The sequence below is a fragment of the Mustela nigripes genome, chromosome 13 (genome assembly GCF_022355385.1).
Source record: "Mustela nigripes isolate SB6536 chromosome 13, MUSNIG.SB6536, whole genome shotgun sequence".
Taxonomy (NCBI): Eukaryota; Metazoa; Chordata; class Mammalia; order Carnivora; family Mustelidae; genus Mustela; species Mustela nigripes.
In genome coordinates, this window is record NC_081569.1 from 112,551,082 (window position 1) to 112,571,649 (window position 20,568).

General features: G+C 43.7%; 1 protein-coding gene across 1 annotated transcript in view; it reads right to left on the reverse strand.

Moving 5' to 3' along the window:
- Positions 1-12,692: 12,692 nt before the first annotated feature.
- The window catches only part of ZFYVE26 (zinc finger FYVE-type containing 26), a 62,749-nt gene continuing 54,873 nt past the window's right edge, over positions 12,693-20,568 (reverse strand). Inside the window, exons 38-42 of the mRNA XM_059373462.1 lie at positions 19,612-19,753; positions 19,261-19,320; positions 17,836-18,018; positions 17,210-17,254; positions 12,693-14,738 (exon numbers count right to left, since the gene is read on the reverse strand). Coding sequence (XP_059229445.1) covers positions 14,526-14,738; positions 17,210-17,254; positions 17,836-18,018; positions 19,261-19,320; positions 19,612-19,753 — 643 coding nt within the window. The 3' untranslated portion in view covers positions 12,693-14,525. The remainder of the gene's footprint in view (positions 14,739-17,209; positions 17,255-17,835; positions 18,019-19,260; positions 19,321-19,611; positions 19,754-20,568) is intronic.

Sequence of the window (20,568 nt, forward strand, 5' to 3'; positions counted from 1 at the left end):
GAGAGAGAGAGGGGGGGGGAAGCAGGCTCCCCACTGAGCAGAGAGCCAGACTCGAGGCTCCATCCCAGGACCTGAGATCATGACCTGAGCTGAAGGCAAAGACTTAACCCACTGAGCCACCCAGGCGCCCCATATTTTATTATTATTATTTTTTATGATTTTATTTATTTATTTGACAGACAGAGATCACAAGTAGGCAGAGAGGCAGGCAGAGAGAGAAGGGGAAGCAGGCTCCCCGCTGAGCAGAGAGCCTGATTCAGGGCTTGATCCCAGGACCCTGGGATCATGACCCGAGCCAAAGGCAGAGGCTTAACCCACTGAGCCATCCAGGCGCCCCTTCCTATCCTATTTTAAATTATTGGATGCGTTTGTACCTGACAGGAGTGACAACAAATATATGAGAGCTGAGCAGCAAAGAACATTAAAAATGAGGAAAAAAATTAGGTGTGGGTATTGATTTACATGTTGTTGGTATTTTCATAATATAGAACAATGGTTGTTCCCCTGTTCGGATCCAGACTCTATCATCTCCTGTGGCCTTCGGGCACTTCCATGACACACAGTCTACCTCAGCACCATCCCCCCTGAAACCACTGTGTGTTCGGGCTTCATCACCAAAAGCATTGTCTAGTCTGCTCAGCCTGGGTGAGGAATAAATGCCAGTCCTGGCTTCTTGTCATGTTTCCAGAAGAGACTTGTCCCAAGTTAACAACTAAGCAAAGGAAAGGCCTTGGCCCAGCACAAGCAACATTAGGAAGCTGATGATCTAGTTACCATTCAACCTCTGCTTCTCATTAGATTCTCCCATCACACAGAGGTCATTTTTCTCTCCACCTACTCATGCCATGGGTATGGCTTCCCGCCTGGCAGAGTGCCCCTCAGGATACAGGAGACAAGTTCCTGATGAGAAGGACATAGGGATCATAGTCGTCCCAGATTTCTCTGCTCCTAGGTGCCTCTCTGGCTGCCCCAGGCCCACTGTCTGATGATTCCTGGCTTCTGTTATGCTCTGAAACCCTACACTAGCCCAGGTGAGGAAAATTTTTCCCTTTGACTCAACTGAGACTGGCCTAAATTTCTTAAAAATAAAACTTGTCTGAGGGTACCTGAGTAACTCATTTGGTTCCTTAGTCTAGCATTTGATGCTTGGTTTTGGCTCGGGTCATGATCTTGGGTCCTGAAATCGAGTCCCGCCGTGGGCTCCGTGCTCAGTATGGAGTCTGCTTGTCCCTCACCCTCTACCTCTCCCCGCTGCTCTCTCTCTCTCTGGAGATCCACATTGCCCAGTCACTGGATGTGGGCAGCTTCCAGGGAGCCTGGGAAAGGGCATGACCTGGGCAAGGTGGCTCTTTTTGATGAGGACAAGTTCTAGAGAGAGACACTCAGCTGAGAGCTGTCAGCTGCCAACACTCCCAGCATCTGGGGTATAGGTATTTATTACTCAAATGGGGAATTTGGTTAGCTTGCTATGACATCTGTTGCAGGGAGAGATGTATGTCAGACAAAGAGGTAGTATTATAGTATATGAGGAACTTTATATTATATATAACTACATATATTATGTTATATATTATATAAAGAACTTTTACTATGTTTTTGTTTTGTTTTGTTTTTTAAGAGGGAGAGAAGGAGAGGAGGGGCAGAGAGAGGGAGAAAGAGAATCTCAAATAGGCTCGATACCTAGGATGAGCCCAACACAGGGCTCCATCTCACAACACTGAGATCATGACCTGAGCTGAAATCAAGTGTTGGGTGCTTAAATGACTGAACAACACAGGTGCCCCTACAGCTTTTAGTTCGTAATAAGAATAAGACATGGATGTCTGGGTGACTCAGTGGGTTAAAGCCTCTGCCTTCAGCTCAGGTTATGATCCCAGAGTCCTGGGATCGAGCGCCACTCAGGCTACCAGCTCCATGGGGAGACTGTTTCTCTCTCTCTGCCTCCACTCCCCATTTGTGCTTGTCTCTCTGTCAAATAAATAAGTAAAATCTTTAAAAAAATGTTGGCAAAATCTAGGAAGTAGATAATATTATATACTACTGGTGTGAGTGGAAGAAATGGTGAAGCCGCTTCAATTCCACAATTCTGCTTAATATTTGCAGTAACATTAGGATATATGCATAAGGAGGCACTTTTGTACTAGCAAAAATATGGATACAACCTAAATGTCCAATTGGGGAAAACTAATCTTTGATATAATCATACAATAGAGTACTAGTATACTTGCTTTGGAGGTAGTTATTCCAATAATAATTATGTTAAAAAGTATGTACATACATATATGAAGATACACACACATTATTGGAGAAATTGATGAAATGCAGAATGATGACTGTGTAGATTTATATTTAAAGACCACACACATATGACATGATACCAGATATTTTCTGTGGTTACATATCTAAGTTTGTAAAACCACAGAAAAAGGTCTAAAATCATATACAATGAAAACACAAAAGAGGTTGCCCCAGGAGGAATTGATAGGAAATAAATTTCATTTTTTAAAAAAACAGTATTTTCACTGGAAATTAAAATGAATGATTTCCTGCTGGTGAGAATGCAAATTAGTGCAATCACTATGAAAAACAGTACAGAGTTCCTCAAAAAGTTAAAAATAGAACTACTTCTCAAAAAAGAAATGCTAGATGATCCAGCAATTCTACTTGGATATTTACCTGAAGAAAACAAAAATACTCATTTGAAAAGATATATGAACCCCTATGTGCATTGCAGCATTATTTATAATAGCCAAGATATAGAAGCAACCCAAGTGTCCACTGACAGATGAATGGATCAAGAAGATGTGATAGGGGCACCTGGTGGCTCAGTGGGTTAAAGCCTCTGCCTTTGGCTCAGGTCATGATCCCAGAGTCCTGGGATTGAGCCCCGCTTTGGGCTCTCTGCTTAGCAGGGAGCAGGCTTCCTTCTCTCTCTCTCTCTCTGCCTGCCTCTCTGACTACTTGTGATCTCTGTCTGTCGAATAAATAAATAAAAATCTTAAAAAAAAAGTGATATATATATATCTTTATCCATTCATCTATACACACACACATATACATATGTACATTTGTACATATACACACATACAAAACATATATACACACATATATATGCATACATATATTATATACATATATTCTATAGTATCTGTATCTGTATACATATATGTATTATAGTATGTACATATAACGCACACATGCACACACATATAGTAGATATAGTATGTGCATATACACATATATGTATATATACTATATATAGTGTACATATACATATATATACATATAGTGTATATATGGTGTATATGCACATATATGTGTATATGTATATACATATATACATAATATGTATATATACACACATATACATATATACACACATACATATACATAATATATGTATATACATATATACACACATATATACATATTATGTATATATACATATTATGTATATATACATATATACACATATATACACATAAATAGTATATATGCATATAGCATACTATTATATGTATGTATATCACATCTTCTTTAGCCATTCATCTATATATACATATATGTATATGTATAAATACACAAACAGATGTATACACATGTATAGTATATGTATACACATATACATGTATATACATGCATGTATACATGTATACACACACAATGAAATATTACCCAGCCATAAAAAAGAATGAAATATTGCCATTTGTAACAACATGGTGGACCTAGAGGATATTATGCTAAGTAAAATAAGTTAGAGAAAGATAAATACCATGTGATTTCACTTATATGTGGAACTTAAAAACAAATGAACAAACAGAAATAGACCCAGATACAGAGATCCAGTAGGCACCATAGGTGAGGTGGGGGGGAGATGGGTGAAATAGGTCAAGGAGATAAAAAGATACAAACTTCCAGTTATAAAATAAATAAATAATGGGGATTTAATGCACAGCATAGAGAATATAGTCAATACGTAACAACTTTGTATAGTGACAGATGGTAGCTATGCTTATTATGGTGACCACTTCAAATTCTTTTTTTTTTTTCTTTTTTTTTAAGGGCTGAACTCATGACCTGAACTGAGATCGAGTCAGATGCTTAACTGAATGAGCCAACCAGGCACTCCTATGGTGACTACTTCTTAATGTATATAATTATTGATTCCCTATGTTGAACACTTGAAACTAATATATTGTGTGTCAACTATACTTTAATAAATAAAAAATAAAACTTTCAGTAGACACTGTGGGCTGCCAATGTCACTGTCTGTGGCTGATTAATTGATTGTAGGTTCTTAAACCTAGGTGTACTTTAAAACATTAAATGCCAATGCCTAGGTCTTACCTCAGAGATTCATACTTAACAGTTGTATTCTTGGGCAAAGGTTTTGGAGAGTCCCAGGTTATTCTAATGTGCAGCTAAGGCTGTGAACTGCTGGTCCAAGGTAATCATGGAGATCACACTTCCAAGTGATTGGTTATGGAAACGGCAGGTGCCTCAATCATGGGATATGGAAGGATACTTGTTGGTAACTTCTGAGAGAGGCTTCCATGTTGACTAAAAAGTAAGGCACAAGGAATGTTTTGTCTTCTGTTGGATGTTGTCATGGCTGAATATGACATTTGAATCTTTCACAATTATTTTGAGTCATGAGTGGAGCTGGATGGCCAAAAGACCAAGCTCATATGCTGAGGTTGGTAGAGGAGAAGATGGAAAGATCTGGGGTGCTGATGATAAATTAGTGAGTCACTGAATTAACCAAGACTGGAGCTATTCTCCCTTGAGACTTATTGTTACATGACACAATAGACGGTCTTTATTATTGAAGCTATGTCCTGATGCAATAGTATTATATTGAGCCAATATATTGAGCCATATATTGAATGCTGATGTTCTATTATTTTAAAATTTTATCTACTTATTTATTTTGGCTATGGGGAAAAGGACAGAAGGAGAGAGAGGGAATCTAAAGCAGGCTCCATGCTCAGTGCAGAGCCTGACATGGGGCCCAATCTCAGCACCCTGAGATCATGACCTAAGCCAAAACCAAGAATTGGACACTTAACTGACTCAGGGTCCCCACCTACCATTTTTTAAAATGTACATTCCCCTACCATCCATTCCTCCTGATTTAAGGCGGATGTCTTCTTGACCTGCTTTCATCACCTCCAATTTCCTCATCAGCAACATGACATTTTGAGTCTGGTTTGATTGTATTTTTCTCAACTCCAAATATCTGTCATTTTCCATTAATTTCAACCTCCACAGGTATAACTTATCTAACATCCTAGTATGCAGCCTTACTAGTCCTGGTTATAATACTTTCATAGCTGTTTATCCAAATTTTAATCTATGTGTATAATCTGTTTTTTTCTACACATGGATATATGATATCTCTTAGACCAATCAACTGAGATCATAGAACATGAAGTACAACTTATTCTGATAGAAGTAGATTAACAGCTGTAACAAACAATGCTAAATTTTACAATCTTAATACAATATAATCTAATTTCTTGCTCATTTTGTAGTCCAACGGGGTGAATGTGGGAGGGTAGCTGTGCTCCATATGGCTTTCATCTCAGTGAAAATCAGTATGTTGTTAAGATCATCTGATATTTTGTGTTCTAGTGGCAGCATTACCTAAATAATTTAAAAAATACAAGATATAATCATATTTAAAATAAACACAATTTAAATGTTTTCATAGAGGTGCCTGGGTGGCTCAGGGGGTTAAAGTCTCTGCCTTAGGATCGGGTCATGATCTCAGGGTCCTGGGATCGAGTCCCGCATCGGGCTCTCCGCTCGGCAGGGATCCTGCTTCCTCCTCTCTCTCTCTGCCTGCCTCTCTGCCTACTTGTGGTCTCTGTCTGTCAAATAAATAAAATCTTTAAAAATAAATAAATAAATAAATGTTTTCATAAACATGTAAATTAAGGAAATGCAAAAATAAAAATTATCTTAAATGTCTAAGGTTTTCTTCTAGAATAATTGTTTACTCAAATTAAAAGGAAGGGGCGCCTGGGTGGCTCAGTGGGTTAAAGCCTCGGCCTTCGGCTCAGGTAATGATCTCAGGGTCCTGGGATCGAGCCCCGCATCAGGCTCTCTGCTCAGTGGGGAGCCTGCTTCCTCCTCTCTCTCTGCCTGCCTCTCTGCCTACTTGTGATCTATCAAATAAATAAATAAAATATTTAAAAAAATTAAAAGGCAAAATACAGTATAGCTATGAATATTAACATTTTATTTTATTTTTTAAAAGATTTTATTTATTTATTTGACACACACACACAGAGAGAGCGAGCACAAACAGGGGGAGTGGGAGAAGGAGAAGCAGACTCCCTGCTTAGCAAGGAGTCTGATGTGGGGCTCGGTCCCAGGACCCTGGGATCATGACCTGAGCTGAAGGCAGGTGCTTCACCGATTGAACCACCCAGGCACTCGGAATAACAACATTTTAAATACAATTTATTTAAATAAAGCTAAATTTTTTATCTTTTGAAAATTTAATTCTAGGAATTTTTGTAAAAACAAAACTATTCATGATTCCAATATTCAATGTCCATTTAGTTGCCAGTGTAAACAATGGATGTTATATTTCATTCATGTTTTCTTGCACCTACTTGTCTATCCATTTAAAGGTAAAATGAATTATTTATTATTTAGCCTCCAGATAGAAGTGTTGCAAACACACATACATTGGAAAAAGAAGAGACAAGAAAAAAATAGCCACAGCACTACTAAAAATGAACCCATTTTATTTTATTTATTTATTTTTAAGATTTTATTTATTTATTTGACAAACAGAGATCACAAGTAGGCAGAAAGGCAGGCAGAGAGAGAGGGGGAAGCAGGCTTCCCGCCAAACAGAGAGCCTGATTCGGGGCTCGATCCCGGGACCCTGAGATCATGACCTGAGCCGAAGGCAGGGACTTTAACCCCCTGAGCCACCCAGGCGCCCCGAAAATGAACCCATTTTAATTTAAGTGTCTGTGATCCTCATCCTGAGAAAGAATGTGCCTAATTGGCCTATTCTTCTCCCCAGTTGGTTCCTCGGTTCAATTCCTCCCTGTACTAAGGAGCAGCAGCACCATCTACAACACCTTCAAGGCATTTGGATGCAGTCATGACGAGTTTCCCTGAGAGGTTAACAGTTTAGGCATGAGAACAGATATGTAGGGCATCAGGTTGTGTTATGTCAGAACTGAACCCCACAGCCCAAGTAGCAGAGATGTCCACACATTCTTAAATTTACTACTTTCAAGTGCATTTTTGTGAAATGTAGGGTTATTTTTTTTAAGTGCATAACTGAGGGAAGGAGCCCTTCTTGCCTGGGTCTGAGGGCATTACTGTTCACATAGTCCTGACATGGGCACTGGTGGGACAGCTCTAGGAATTCCTGGGAAAGAGGTCAGTTTTCTGTGCCAGGGCCCATGTCTACCACAGAGGTTTACTGTCAATCTGGTATGAAGGAAAGATTGTTTACTGAACGTATGAGAATTTTGCCTCATGATTAGACAGTAAGTATCTTAACTCAAATACCATCATGGTACTGTAGGATGGTGATAACCATGGGTACATATGGGTTGCCCAAAGCACTAGTGTTTGAAAGTGTGCTATATGTCCACACAAACTCAGTTCCTTGATCTCCTCAGCACTGAACTTCTCCTTCACTCCTGAGGTTTCCCATTCACATGACAAGGGCCACAATATGGACACCTTGTCATCACGTGAACTTGCTGCTCCTGAGATATGTTACCAACATCCCACTCTTATCACAACTTCCTTCTCCTCCAGCTCCCTTGTCCTATTATCACACCCGTCTAGCAAAAGCCAAGCCTCAAAGAATCCAGATCCCTGATTTCTATATGCTACGGGAGGAAATCATTCAACCTGGCAGTCTAGAACCATTATCAACCGCTGACCAGTGTGAGCTGGCTTCAGTGCTGCCTGATCACTTGTTTCCCACAGTCAAGGATGGATCCAGGAACGCTTAGGCAATTCGTGGGACTACCTTTAAGAAGAGAATGGAGGGGCTCATGGATGGCTCAGTTGGTTAAACAACCAACTCTTTTTTTTTTTTTTTTTAAGATTTTATTTATTTATTTGTCAAAGAGAGAGAGCGCAAGAGCGAGCACAGGCAGACAGAGTGGCAGGCAGAGTCAGAGGGAGAAGCAGGCTCCCTGTGGAGCAAGGAGTCCGATGCCGGACTTGATCCCAGGACGCTGGGATCACGACCCGAGCCGAAGGCAGCTGTTAAACCAACTGAGCCGCCCAGGCGTCCCTAAACAACCAATTCTTGATTTCAGCTCAGGTCATCTCAGAGCCATGAGATGGAGCCCTGCATTGGGCTCTATGCTGGGCGTGGAGCCTGCTTAAAATTCTCTCTCCCGTGCTCCCCCTGCCCCTCCCCCTACCCCTGCATGCACATGCTCTCTCTCTCTCTCCCCCTTAAAAAAAAAGAAAAAGAGGTGCACCTGGGTGGCTCAGTAGGTTAAGCCTCTGCCTTCGGCTCAGGTCATGATCTCAGGGTCCTGGGATTGAGCCCCACATCGGGCTCTCTGCTCAGCGGGGAGCCTGCTTCCTCCTCTCTCTCTGCCTGCCTCTCTGCCTACTTGTGATCTCTGCCTGCCAAATAAATGAATAAGTAAAAATATTAAAAAAAAAAAAAGAAAAAGAAAAAATACAAAATTACAGATACAAAACTAGGTACAAAAGTACATGTTGCTTTAGAATGAGAAAAAACAAAACAAAAAATTAGGAAGTGGAGCTATGGGAATTTAAGGTGTCCTGAGATCTCTTTAGGCAATTTACCAGCAGTGCTTGCATAAAAATGCTTACAGCAACCTGTCCCTCTGCCCCCAATACCTGAATGCAGTTCTCAGTGACTCCTTTACTCACAGATGCAAAGCTTCACAGTTCACTGCCTGTCAGCTTACAACATGCAATTCATGTCTTCTCCATCTTCTCAAGTCACTCAACCCATCAGCAAACTTGAGCTGTTAATAGGTGACGTCTCCTCTGATTTCATAGAGAACATGGTCCTTCTTCTGCTACCAAATCAGTAAACTTACCTATATCCCCCTCATATTTTCTTCCTTTCCACCTTCCACCGTGGAAGAGGTGTCACTCCATCCATTAAAAAATCTTCATATCATTCATTTCTGTTTAGAGTCTGTTCCTCCTTGGCTCTTTGGGGGTGGTGTTCAAGAATAAAAAGAGTCATGTGGAACTGAAAGTCAACTTACTTCCCTGGCTTCTGTGACCTCCTGTTTCCTGGTTCTCTTCCTCCCTGTAAGAGCCCCTGCCAGGTTCCTGTTCCTCTGCCTGCCCCTTATATCAGATTTCCTCAGGCCCCCATCAGATCATTCATTTATTAACCACCACCAACGCCACTACCTATTCTTTAGGATTATTGCAAGCATGGGGAATATGAAGTGGGCAAGAGAGCTCTTATTCCTGCCCTCACTTCAAGGGCACATGGCAGAAGTGCCTGTCCTAATCTGGGGTGAGGGGAAGAGGTCAGATAAGACTTCCTGAACCAACTGGCATACGGTTAAGCAAGATTTGAAGGATGAATCACCAGCTGAAGGGGGAAAACTGGTTCAGGCAGCAGGATCAGAGGGCACAAAGAATATGCGACATCTGGGAACTGAAAGAGGGGAGCGGGGGTGGGAGGTCAGACAGGAGAGGTAGGAAAGGATCTGATAAAGCAGGTCTTTGTGAACCCTGTTAAGAATTTGTACTTTATTCTAAGGGCCTCAGGAAGCCTCAGTACTACCCACTGTTTGCTAGCATCTCTGCTTCTACTCTTTCCCTTGACTGACCCGGGCTCCATTCTGCAGCCAAAGGATCTTAAAATTTAAGTCACATCATGTTATTCTCTTGCTTGTAATGTTCTGGTGTCTATTGTCCAATAGGTTAAATCCCAAACTCCTTAACAAGCTTACAAGACCTCAGGTGACCTTGTCACAGCACCTTGACTGGGCTCCAACTTGACTTGATGTGACTTCTGTAGTTTCATTCAGTCAGATGCTCTGTTGTCTCTGGACCCTCAGATAAGCTGTTCATTCTGCCGGGAAACTCCCCCCACCCCATACTTATATTCTGGGCATCACATTTGCTGGAAGGCTTCACTGATCTCCCTCAAGCCCATATCCAGTGCTCCTCCTGTGAGATCTCATTTACACCCAAGACTTCTGCTCAAATAACATTTAACGTGTGAGTGTGGCAAGTGAATGGGCATCTGCGAGGACTCTGTAAATGCCACGAACTTTGTCTACTTTGATTATCTTTATATCTCTAGCATGCAGCTCACTATATAACTGTAATCAAGTTTTGTTGAATTAATGATTGAATGAAAAAAGTAAGAGATGCAGTAATGTATTCTATGGTTACTTCTATCTTAAAAAAAAAAAACAACTATAGTTCTTTGTAGGTGCTATCTCATGCAGGTGACATATCAGTTTAACAAGTTACTTCTAAAAAGATAGCAGGAGCCAAATTTCCATTGTTTGAGATCCTGTCTCCATTAAATTGAGGTTCTTCTGACTGGAAGGATAGGATGATAATAGCATTTGACTTCCAACTGGATATATGCTTGGGTCATGGTAGGCACCTGAAAGTTTGAATAAGGAAGAGGAAGAAATAGTCAATATAGAGAAACCTTGAGGTTTCTAACCCAAGCAGCAAGCGTAACAGTGATAATATAGTAATACAAATCACTGAAGGAGGAAGATCGGGTAGAAAAGGATGTATTCAATTTTGGACTTGCTAATACTTCTGTAATATTAGCCTTGTGGTTAGCCATGTGGGTGACTTCCAGGAAACAATCGAAAGATGTGGACAGAAATTAAAAGGGACAGCTCTGGTTTAGAACTCAGCAAACCAAGATGATTCCTGAAATAATGGCATTGTATGGGAGAGTATAAGGGTCAAGAGAGAATGGACAGAATGTTAGAAGAATTTCAGCCTTTAAGGGGGATGAAAAGGAAGTATTGCCAGAGAAGTAAATACTTTGCTGAGGAAATGGGACTTAAAATGAGCCTGGAGAAAGGGTTTTGACAACGGTAGACTGAAGGGTGGGGTAGAGACTGAGGGGTTGTGAAGGAAGGGTTCCAAGCAGAAATAACATCACGAAGAAACAGAGCAGGAAAGTACTCCACCGAAGAAAGCCATTCACTAACCAGATATGCAATGAATTTGTTGTAGAGGAATTGGAAGCTTTAAGGATGGGTCAGTCAACATTACTACTGTGGAAGAGAAGATGATGACCAAGAAAAGGCCATAAACTTTGGGTTACGACTATCGATATTCGGTTACTTGGGTATGAAGAAAGCCTAACAGCATTTGACCTACTTCATTTAAGCTCCAAGTCAAGAATATCCAGTAACTTTGGAGGGTCTCAGGTTTCTAAATATAGTCTAGAGTCTGTAGTCAGAGTTAGACTGGGTGTTCTAAATATCTGTGTTGTGACACATCTTTGTGCCATGTCCATACTAGGTGATTTTCAGTTCTTTTATCACAACTTCTGTTTCTGAACTTTTTTTTTTTTAAATGAGAAATTAGAGGAGGTCCTATTTCCGGGGAAAGGAGATAATGGCAGCTACAGTCCATGGCTCAAGTATTATACTGCAAACACATGCTCTAAGAGGGTGGCAAGAAAACAATTTAAGCCAAGTTTGAGTTCTACTTTCCCCAAAGACCAGGCACTTGGTTTTGAAGTTTACAATTTGGTTGATATTAAAAAGACATGTAGATTATCTTTACTTTTTTTTTAAGATTTTATTTATTTATTTGACACAGAGTGAGATCTCAAGTAGGCAGAGCAGCAGGCAGAGAGGGGGAAGCAGGCTCCCCACTGAGCAGAGTGCCCTATGCGGGGCTTGATCCCAGGACCCTGAGATCATGACCTGAGCCGAAGGCAGAGGCTCAACCCACTGAGCCACCCAGGCACCCCAAGACATATAGATTTTTAAGAATGATGAGCAGCTTTAAAAAAATGTGAGTGCCATTTTGCGTGGATTAGACTGGCAAAGAGCTACCAAGTTCAATGGAAAGGATATGAGAAAGCAGGCTCTGTCCTATACTGCTGGTGGAGTTCATGGCTATGACCTCTTTGGAAGGCAATTGGCAATATCTACCAGATGCACATATCCTCTGACCCAGGGGATTCTGGACAGGATAATTCACTGCAGCACAATCTGTAGTGGTAAAAAATAGCAGTGACCTAAAATATCCAAGAGACTGGTTAAATAATTATGGCATATCTTTCACCATGGAATATTTTAGTCACTGCTGTTTAGTTCACATAATAAAATAGCTCTGAAACTATACAGTAGAAACTGGTAACACTAGTGGTCTCTTGGAGGGCACTGGGTTGAGGGAACAGGGATGGGAGGGACTTTTTTCACTTACTTTCTTTTACCTGATGAATGTGTAACATGCTTCCTCCTACAACCACAACTGAAGCACAAAAAGTCTTCTGGTGGTAGGGAGTACACTAATAGTTTTGAACACACAGGAGATCTGGATAAATCATTAGTTATAATGGGAATCATTTCAAGAAAGTTCAAGAATCGAAGACCATCTGAGCTCCCCCACCCATGGTTTTTCTTCACACAGAACACAAGGTAAAAAGGAAGGGAAGGGTAAGAACAAGACATCACAAAACACTCATGAAGCCAAGAAACTGGTAGGACAGACGTTTTATTGTGACTTGCTTGCAGTAAAACATTCAAACCTTCAACACGTACTTTTTTTCCCCTGGAGACCACAGCGTGATGCTCAAAGGCCTTTAGCTTCAACTTATTATCAGTCCAGTCAGTGGTTACCTATTTTATTTATTTATAGAGGAAGAAGTCAGAAAAATCTGGTCTTAGCATCCCAAGTTAAGAGCTGTGAGATTTGCAACCCATTCATATAAAGTGCTTATGTTCAGTGCAGAGGGCAGGCAGACTTAGAAGGGCAAGCAGATGCCACGGAATGACATTTCCTGGAAGACAGACGATTCTATGACTCAAAGAAGGAAAAACCAAGTTTTAAACTTCCTGCAGAAGAGGTCTAATATTTTCTTTGCAGTCTTTCTCCCCTCTATAGAACCAAAGCTCTGAATGTGATAGATGCCCACAGTAGTTGTTTTTTTACTATCAAAAAACCTGATTCAGAGAGAAATCCATAGGGTCTAAGCACCAGAGATACTGACTGTAGCTTCCAGTTACTGTCTGTCTCAGCAGCAAATGTGAGATCAACAAACTGAGCTCCGGGTGGTGGGATGCTCAGAGCTGCAGAGCTTTCCTTAGGGCCCTCGTGTGCAAATCCACGTCTGAGGATGACAGCCCCTTTCTAAATCAGTTCTGGTGTGGGAACACAAGCCAAAGCATACGAAAGGAGTACTTTACCTGATTTTCCATCAACTGGACGGGACCTACTCATCATCCCCTCATTCTAACTCATCTACAGGCCCAACCCTTGACTCCCTCCATGAAGACAAAAAAGTGCACTGCCCTCTCAACGACCCTCAAGCCTCTGCATCTTTATCTTGTCGTCCTGTGGAGACTGTGGAAAAGCAGGAGAGAAGAGAAAGCAGTTTCCTAACCATTTTAAAGGAGCACAAACAGGACCGTAACTCAGATAGGCAGTCTAGCTTTTAGTCCTAGGATCTTGGCTACCGTTTCTCTCTCCAGTCTCAAAGAGGGAACCGTGATCTCTCTTTGCGGCAGGGATGTTCACAGAAGCCAGCTCTGTGCTTGTCGGCAACCTCTCTGCCATCTTGTTTGGAGAGGTTCATCTTTCCCTGCGGGATGGACGCGACAGTGCTCTGCCTGTCGGTGTGTCAGGCTCCAACCCCCTCACTGTGTGCACCACAGCTTTCAGACGCCCACACCTGAGGATCCTTCTTTTCAGACTATCTTCCAAAGATTCCCGGTAACTCCTTGTGCTTGTGACAGGACATCCGTGGACCAGTTTTAATCCACAGGCAGCACTTGCCCCAAGGCCGTCTCTGAATTTGGGGAGGGAGGGGGAGGAAGAAATAAGAGGCAATCCTTTTGGTGTTGCTCTAGAATTCTCTGTAAAATGCTTCTAGTTATGAGGACCTATTGAGCATTTCCACACGGAGGGAACAGTGTACAAACAGGATGACCCGGGTTAAGAACCAAAACGCAGGGAAGGTTTTCAGACTGGCAAAAGTCTAAAGTGCCTCTTTTTGGTGGGGGAGAGTTTTGTTTGTTCAGAAATGCTTCAGCGTAAACACGAGTGCACAAGAGCGTGCACGCACACTCACTCACTCTGAGGTAGAAAGAACTGGCCATCTCCAGACAAACACACAGATTCCACAATTTTACAGAAACATGGCACTTGCGTGGCGTGAAAGGTCCTATCCTTGCCCAAGATGGCAAGTAGGGTCTGATCCAGCTCTTTCCGACCTGGGGCAGAGCCAGGAGAGTCCCACTGCATGGGAGGAAGGAGGCAGAGATCACCTCGGTCTCTCCCGTTCCACAGGATTCAGGCCCTGCTGCCCACGGTCACTTTCTGGAGCCTGAGCCGTGGGCTTGGGGGGCAGCCCGGGTGTGGCTCGTCAGAAGCCACTGGGCACAGATGTCTTGCACGACTGCGTCCCCGCTGCTCTTGGCAGCCTGCTGCACCTGTTGGACGAGGGCTGTGGCGCGTGAGTGTTCTTGCTTCACAGCAATCAGGTAGGCAGATCGCAGTTTGCAACATGTCAGGTAGGCCTGAACCTGGCAACAGGGCAGAAGAGACAGCCAGAAAGAAACCATCATGGATGATGAAGCAACAAACAGAGCAGTGGCCCAGTGCTCGGCAGATGGAGGATCCCTTCTCACCTACTGAATTAATGACTGGGTTCTTGTCTTTCAGTATACTGTAGCAATGCTTTAAATATTCTGGACATTAAGCTATTACACTGTGTTTTTTATATGATTATTTTATATGATTTATAATGATTACAAATAACCCAAGAATTTCAAAATGAAGCAAGCAGGCAGGTGGTTGGAGTCTGGCCTCTGTCTACTGCTTCTGAGGCCCTCCTCCTGCCCATCCTGGGCTCTCCAGCCTCCTCCTCCTCATTTCAGTCAGCACTGTCACTGCCCATGAGTTAGGATTTTATAGTTGTTTGGATGATGATTTGATTGATGTCTGTTTCCTTGACTAGATCTTAAGCTCCTTGAGGACAGGAATGGTGTCTGCTTTTTCTACTTCTTGTACTTGCAGTGCCTAGTTCCTGGCCTGACATGTGGCAGAAATTGAATAAATATGCAGTGAATGAATGAATGAATGAATGAACTATTGTATCTCTCCCTTACTATGAGCACACAGGTTCCCCTTTCACTATTTTTCTGTTTTGACCTGAATTTAAAATCTTGTAACTGGAAATTCAGGTATGAACAGGCACACACACAATTAGAAAAGGTCTAATTAAGGTCTAATCCCATGTTGACTTGACTTTTGCTGTTTGGATCACAGGTGTCTCAGTTTTGGTACGAGGGGTATTTCTCTTGTACTCTGGAGGCCCTCCATCTTATAAACCCCCAGCTTAGTGGAAACCAGAGTCCATGTCTTCCCTGGCCCCGATCCCACCAGCACGTCACTGGTTTGCCAGTGTTCTAGTCAGCACTAGTGTTCTAGTCAGCCAACAGTAAGGCCCTCAGAACTTGCTTCAGAGCTTCCACCAGCAGCTGCCTTTCTGCTCTGACAGTCCCTTCTGGTGGTTGGAAAGGACTCCTCTCTCTTCATGTTTCAACCTTCCATCTTTTTTGTCTTGGTTGCTGAAGTCTTTCTATCCTAAGTTCAACTACAGATATGCTGCTAAAGCTAGAAGAAGCTGGATATTCTCTAAGCTTACTAAGTGACCATGTCCTGCTGCCTGGGTATCTACCTGTTGCCCTAGGATGTTTGCTCTCACCCAGCCCTTCGGCTCTACTTAATACCAATGTGCGTTAAACATAGTATCACAAGTTGGCAGGCAAAATTCCTACCTAGAGAAGGAGGGCGTTTTGCCAGAAAGTCTGGAAGGCAGCTATGCTCACCACTATACCACCAACGCACCAGAAAGTCTGGAATAGGAACTGAGTAAGGCTGGTTTTTGGCAAGACCATATGGCCTGAGATCACTTAAGAACATGAGGACAGCTGTTGAGAGAAAAGGACCTGAAAAAGTAGGAACTGTTGAGATTTCAATGCATGTCCTCCCCTGGGACACAGCCTCCATCCTCTTGATGGGGAGGCTCACTGAAGGCTTGGAAAAGGACTGCAGTTTGGGACTCAGGGAACGGGGGTGTCTGGCCTGGTTGCTGGATTCTCACTATGATTCTGAAAAAGTATTTCTCTACAATTCAGAACATTAGAATTCCATCCTTTCCACATGAGGTCATCTGGATGCTGCACGCAGAACTGAAGAAATGCTCAGAACACGTTCTCCCAAGCCCTCAACTGAAGAAGGCCTGGCAAATTCAGACCAGGGAATTTGGTCGGGGAGCAGCTCTGTGGCTATGTTAAGAAGCCATGTGCCTGACATTAGTTTTCTTCACGAGGGCCTCAGCTGCCAGATATTCCCGCTGCTAGGGGCTGGGGCAGTCTGGCTTGGTTTTCCTATACTTCTGCTGGCCTGTGGGCCTTCCTCCGGATGGTGGGTCCATCAGCCTATGGCTAGGCACAAGTAGGAGCAGTGGGGAGTACTTCTTTTCTCGCCAGCACTCTTTGCAGAAGCACTGATTTCCTACTCAACAGGGAAGAGTTCACTGAGCCCAGGCAAGTAGCCTGCTCAGAGAGTGAGACACGAATGGGTATCTGGTGCTCAAGCGCCAGGTGGAGTTTTCCCCTTCCTGTACAGGGTACTGTTTTCCTTCCAGGATAAGAAAATGCCTACCTACTCTGAGAACCACAGTCAGTCAGTCAACCTGAAGATGGAAATGAAGGATTTCCTAGGGTCTCTGAGGAAAGCTCTGCATGAAAATGGAAAGGAGAAAGGGGGGGAAGACAAAGGATCATGAAGTCCATGAAGTCACTGTTTGTGTGTGTTCCACTGATTTTCTCCCTCTGCACCTGCCTGGGTCCCAGCTCCGCTTCTGGATAACAAAGAAGTAGAGATACAGGTTGAATGGAACTGTTGTGGGGAGCAAGGGATAAAGGCGAAAAGGAAGCCCAAGGTGCTGATCATGATATGATCAGGGTTTGGAGACGATTCTGCTCACCTTGTTGTCATCGCTGTGTATTGCCTGGATCAGGCTCTCCAGCTCCTGTACAGAACAGAAACAGTAGTCGTGAAAGGAGAAAGAAGAGTTCCCAGCATGGGAGCTGAGGCCCCACCAGCCTCAGATCACTTGTTACTTTTTAAACTCAACTTCTGTTATAAGCACCAAAGCAAATCTAATGATTAACACTAGGTTTGGGAATTCGAGAAGAAAAGCTCCCGAGAGGACTGTTCTTGGCCTTCACAGGTGGATGTGGCTCTGTTTACCCCATGAAGAAGCCACAGGGGGACAGTTTCATGGGCAACATGCTCAAAGGCCAGCTGCAGACTCACCCTGACCTCCTCTACAATCACAGGGAGAAGCTCCAATTGGTTTGTCCACAGGTGCCATGTTAGACTATGGAAATTGAGGGACACCTTCCGGGTATAGAGGTTATAAGCACAAATTTTCTTTCCAGGGAAGGGCTGATTCGGGTGAGGCCATTATTACACAGGAGTCAGAAAAATAAAGGGATCTTGCAGAGTTTCAGTACATTATGAGTATATTGTGAGGAATAGAAAAACCAAAAGGGGGATATGAAGACAACGAAATAGATGGAGGAGCCAAAAGGTACAGAGGGAGCGTACCTGGGGCGGAATTCTCTTGAAGGCTTCCAAGCAGTTGAGGAGGATGGTGTCCCCGTCACTTCTGGCTGCCATGCCTGACTCACTGACACATTTGAGCAACTGCTGGATTTCGCCGTATTTCTCCCTCTCCACCAGCTGCCGGGCCGCTCTGCAGTAGGTGGCGGCGGCATCCAGCTGGAAGTCCTAGAGGAGAACACAGAACGAGGGGGTGGGGGGGCAGGGGACACCAGCAGTAGGAGCCCCCACTCGGTTTGGTGTAGATAAGCCATATTGACTACATTTACCATAGAAATTACTTATATGACACACAAACAAAACTACACAAAAAGTTCCTCTTAGGAATGAGGCTGACATTTTAGGAAGTGACCATAAATATTGTCACCCTATCTAACATGGTCTACCTCACTCATTGCCGTGCCACTTTCTGAAATATTCTCATCAAATTCCCGAGGCCAGTTCGTTCTTCTTCTAAGGAGCCACCTGTGTCTTAGGAAAAGGGTACTGGGGGTTGATATTTGCTGCTGTGGATACTTGGTGTCTGCCAAGAGATGCCTTAGTATCTATCTGAAAACAGACCAATTCACCAAAAGACTGATTTGCTGGAAACTACCAGATAAACACTTTAAGCCTGATCTACGATAATCCTTGACAAAGTCTGAGAGGAACTGTGGCTCGGCCTGTCCACCAGGGCTATCTGGAGGTGGAGAGCTGTCTCCAACACTGAAATAGGTGGAAAAGAAAGGAATCAGTCTGATCATTCATGAAGCCGCTGGTCTTTGAAACACAAGGCATTCCAGATCCCACCTGCCCAGAGAGTGAGGGTCAAAAGCCACTGGTCTTTGAAACACAAGGCATTCCAGATCCCACCTGCCCAGAGAGTGAGGGTCCTTAGGGTATCTTTGTGGAACTGCTCGGCAGGGGGTGGGGTGCGGTGGGAGAGTGGCCTGGAGAAACTCTGGCCCTTGCAGTTTCAGTGCCCTCTCCAGACTCTGCTCCAGGGCCACAGTCATACCTGTGTCCTCTGACCACAGGCACAGAAAAGGCACTCCTTGCACATCCTAAGCAGATGGATGGATGGGCAGTCCTTGATGCTGATGGCCCCTCCTACCGCATAGCACGCCCGCCAGCCCCTTGCCACATCCTCCAGTCATGCTCCCCTCAGAGGGCAAGCAGAGGCTATGCGGATCTGTCCTAGACCCGGTTTCAGGTATTTATTTGATAGCTCTTGATGGATTTGTCACTGGCTGCTTGGCTTCTGGCAAAGGGTCCTAGAATCCTGAATCAGACACGGTTCTGTAAGAGCCACCTTGACTTCATTCATGATGTGTATGTGTATCTGCTTCCTTTGGGATAGAAGTTTTCTGAAGAATAAGCTCTCATGGAGCTGCGGCCAGTTCCATCCCTCTTGAGGGATTCAAGTCATACCTGCAGAACACGGAATGCAATTCCAAAACCATCTTCCACATTCTTCCCTCCTAACATGACCTGAAAAGGAGGGAAATGTGCTTAAAGAGGCAGTAATTACAGAGTAGCCCCTCTATCAACAAAGAGGGCTCCCATTTACAACAAATATTTGTTGAGACTCTACTAAGTGCCAGGCACTAGGAATACAAGAGTAGTCAAAATGGACTTGATATCCAGCCTTCTGCGGCTCACATTCTAGTGGGAAGGCCGACTTCAAATGAACAACTGAAATACTAACTGGATGATAACAACTGTGATAAGCTTCTGAAAGATAAGAACAGTCTGCCAGATGTCTGAAACATTCGTCTGTACCTTGCAGGCAACATCCATTTTCATGTGGTTATTTCCAAATAGAGTTGGCAGAGGCAAGGTAGTAATCTGAGAGGTCCCAGCACTTTCACAGCGATGTAAGAACCTGGTCACTTCCATCTGCAGCTGGAGTGTGTTCATGTGCCTACGGTGACAGAAGACGCATAGTCGAGCCTCATAAGTGGCTTCAGGAGGGTCTAGGGCAGGGTGGCTGAGACGTCATGAGAAGATGGCATTGGAAAAGGGCGGAAGAGAGGGGATGGAGGGAGAAGACAAGTGTGGTCAGGGGCCCTGTACAGACGGCTCTCAGAGAGGCAGGCTGCTCCGTGGAACTGGAGAGAGTCCGGTCACTGAATCAGTAAGTATTAATGAAGCACCTACGAGCTGCAGACAACAACAGAGGTCAAGAGGGACACGAACCCTGCCCTCACAGAGTTCATGGCTAGAGGAGAGATGAATAATTAACCAACGCATTAAATATTTAGCGACTGGGCCTGTGAAGGCGACGAAGGCGGGGCGCAGTGTTTACTTTAGATGTGGTGTTATAAGCAGAGGGAGTGAACGGATAAGCCAGCATAAAGACCGAGAGGAGGGCAGGGCCTGGTGTGTGGAGGAGCCCCCAGGCGGCCAGTGAGATGTTGCTCAGTGAGGGAGAAGGGAAGAGCACGAGAGGAAGATGGAGAGGGAGGAAGGCCAACATCTCACAGGACCTCTTTCACCTGCTTACTGGAAGGGGTCTGATCCTAATACATACCCCCTCTCTTCTTCTATGAGCTCCTCTCTAGCCTCTCCAGGCTTGTACAGGCCACTGTCACTCAGGAATGATTCCCATTATTTATTTTTAAAGATTTTACTTACTTGTTTGAGAGAGAGAGAGAGAGAGAGAGAGAGTGCAAACAGAGAGAGAGGGAGAAGGAGAAGCAGACTCCCTGCTAAGCAGGAAGCCCCATATGGGGCTCA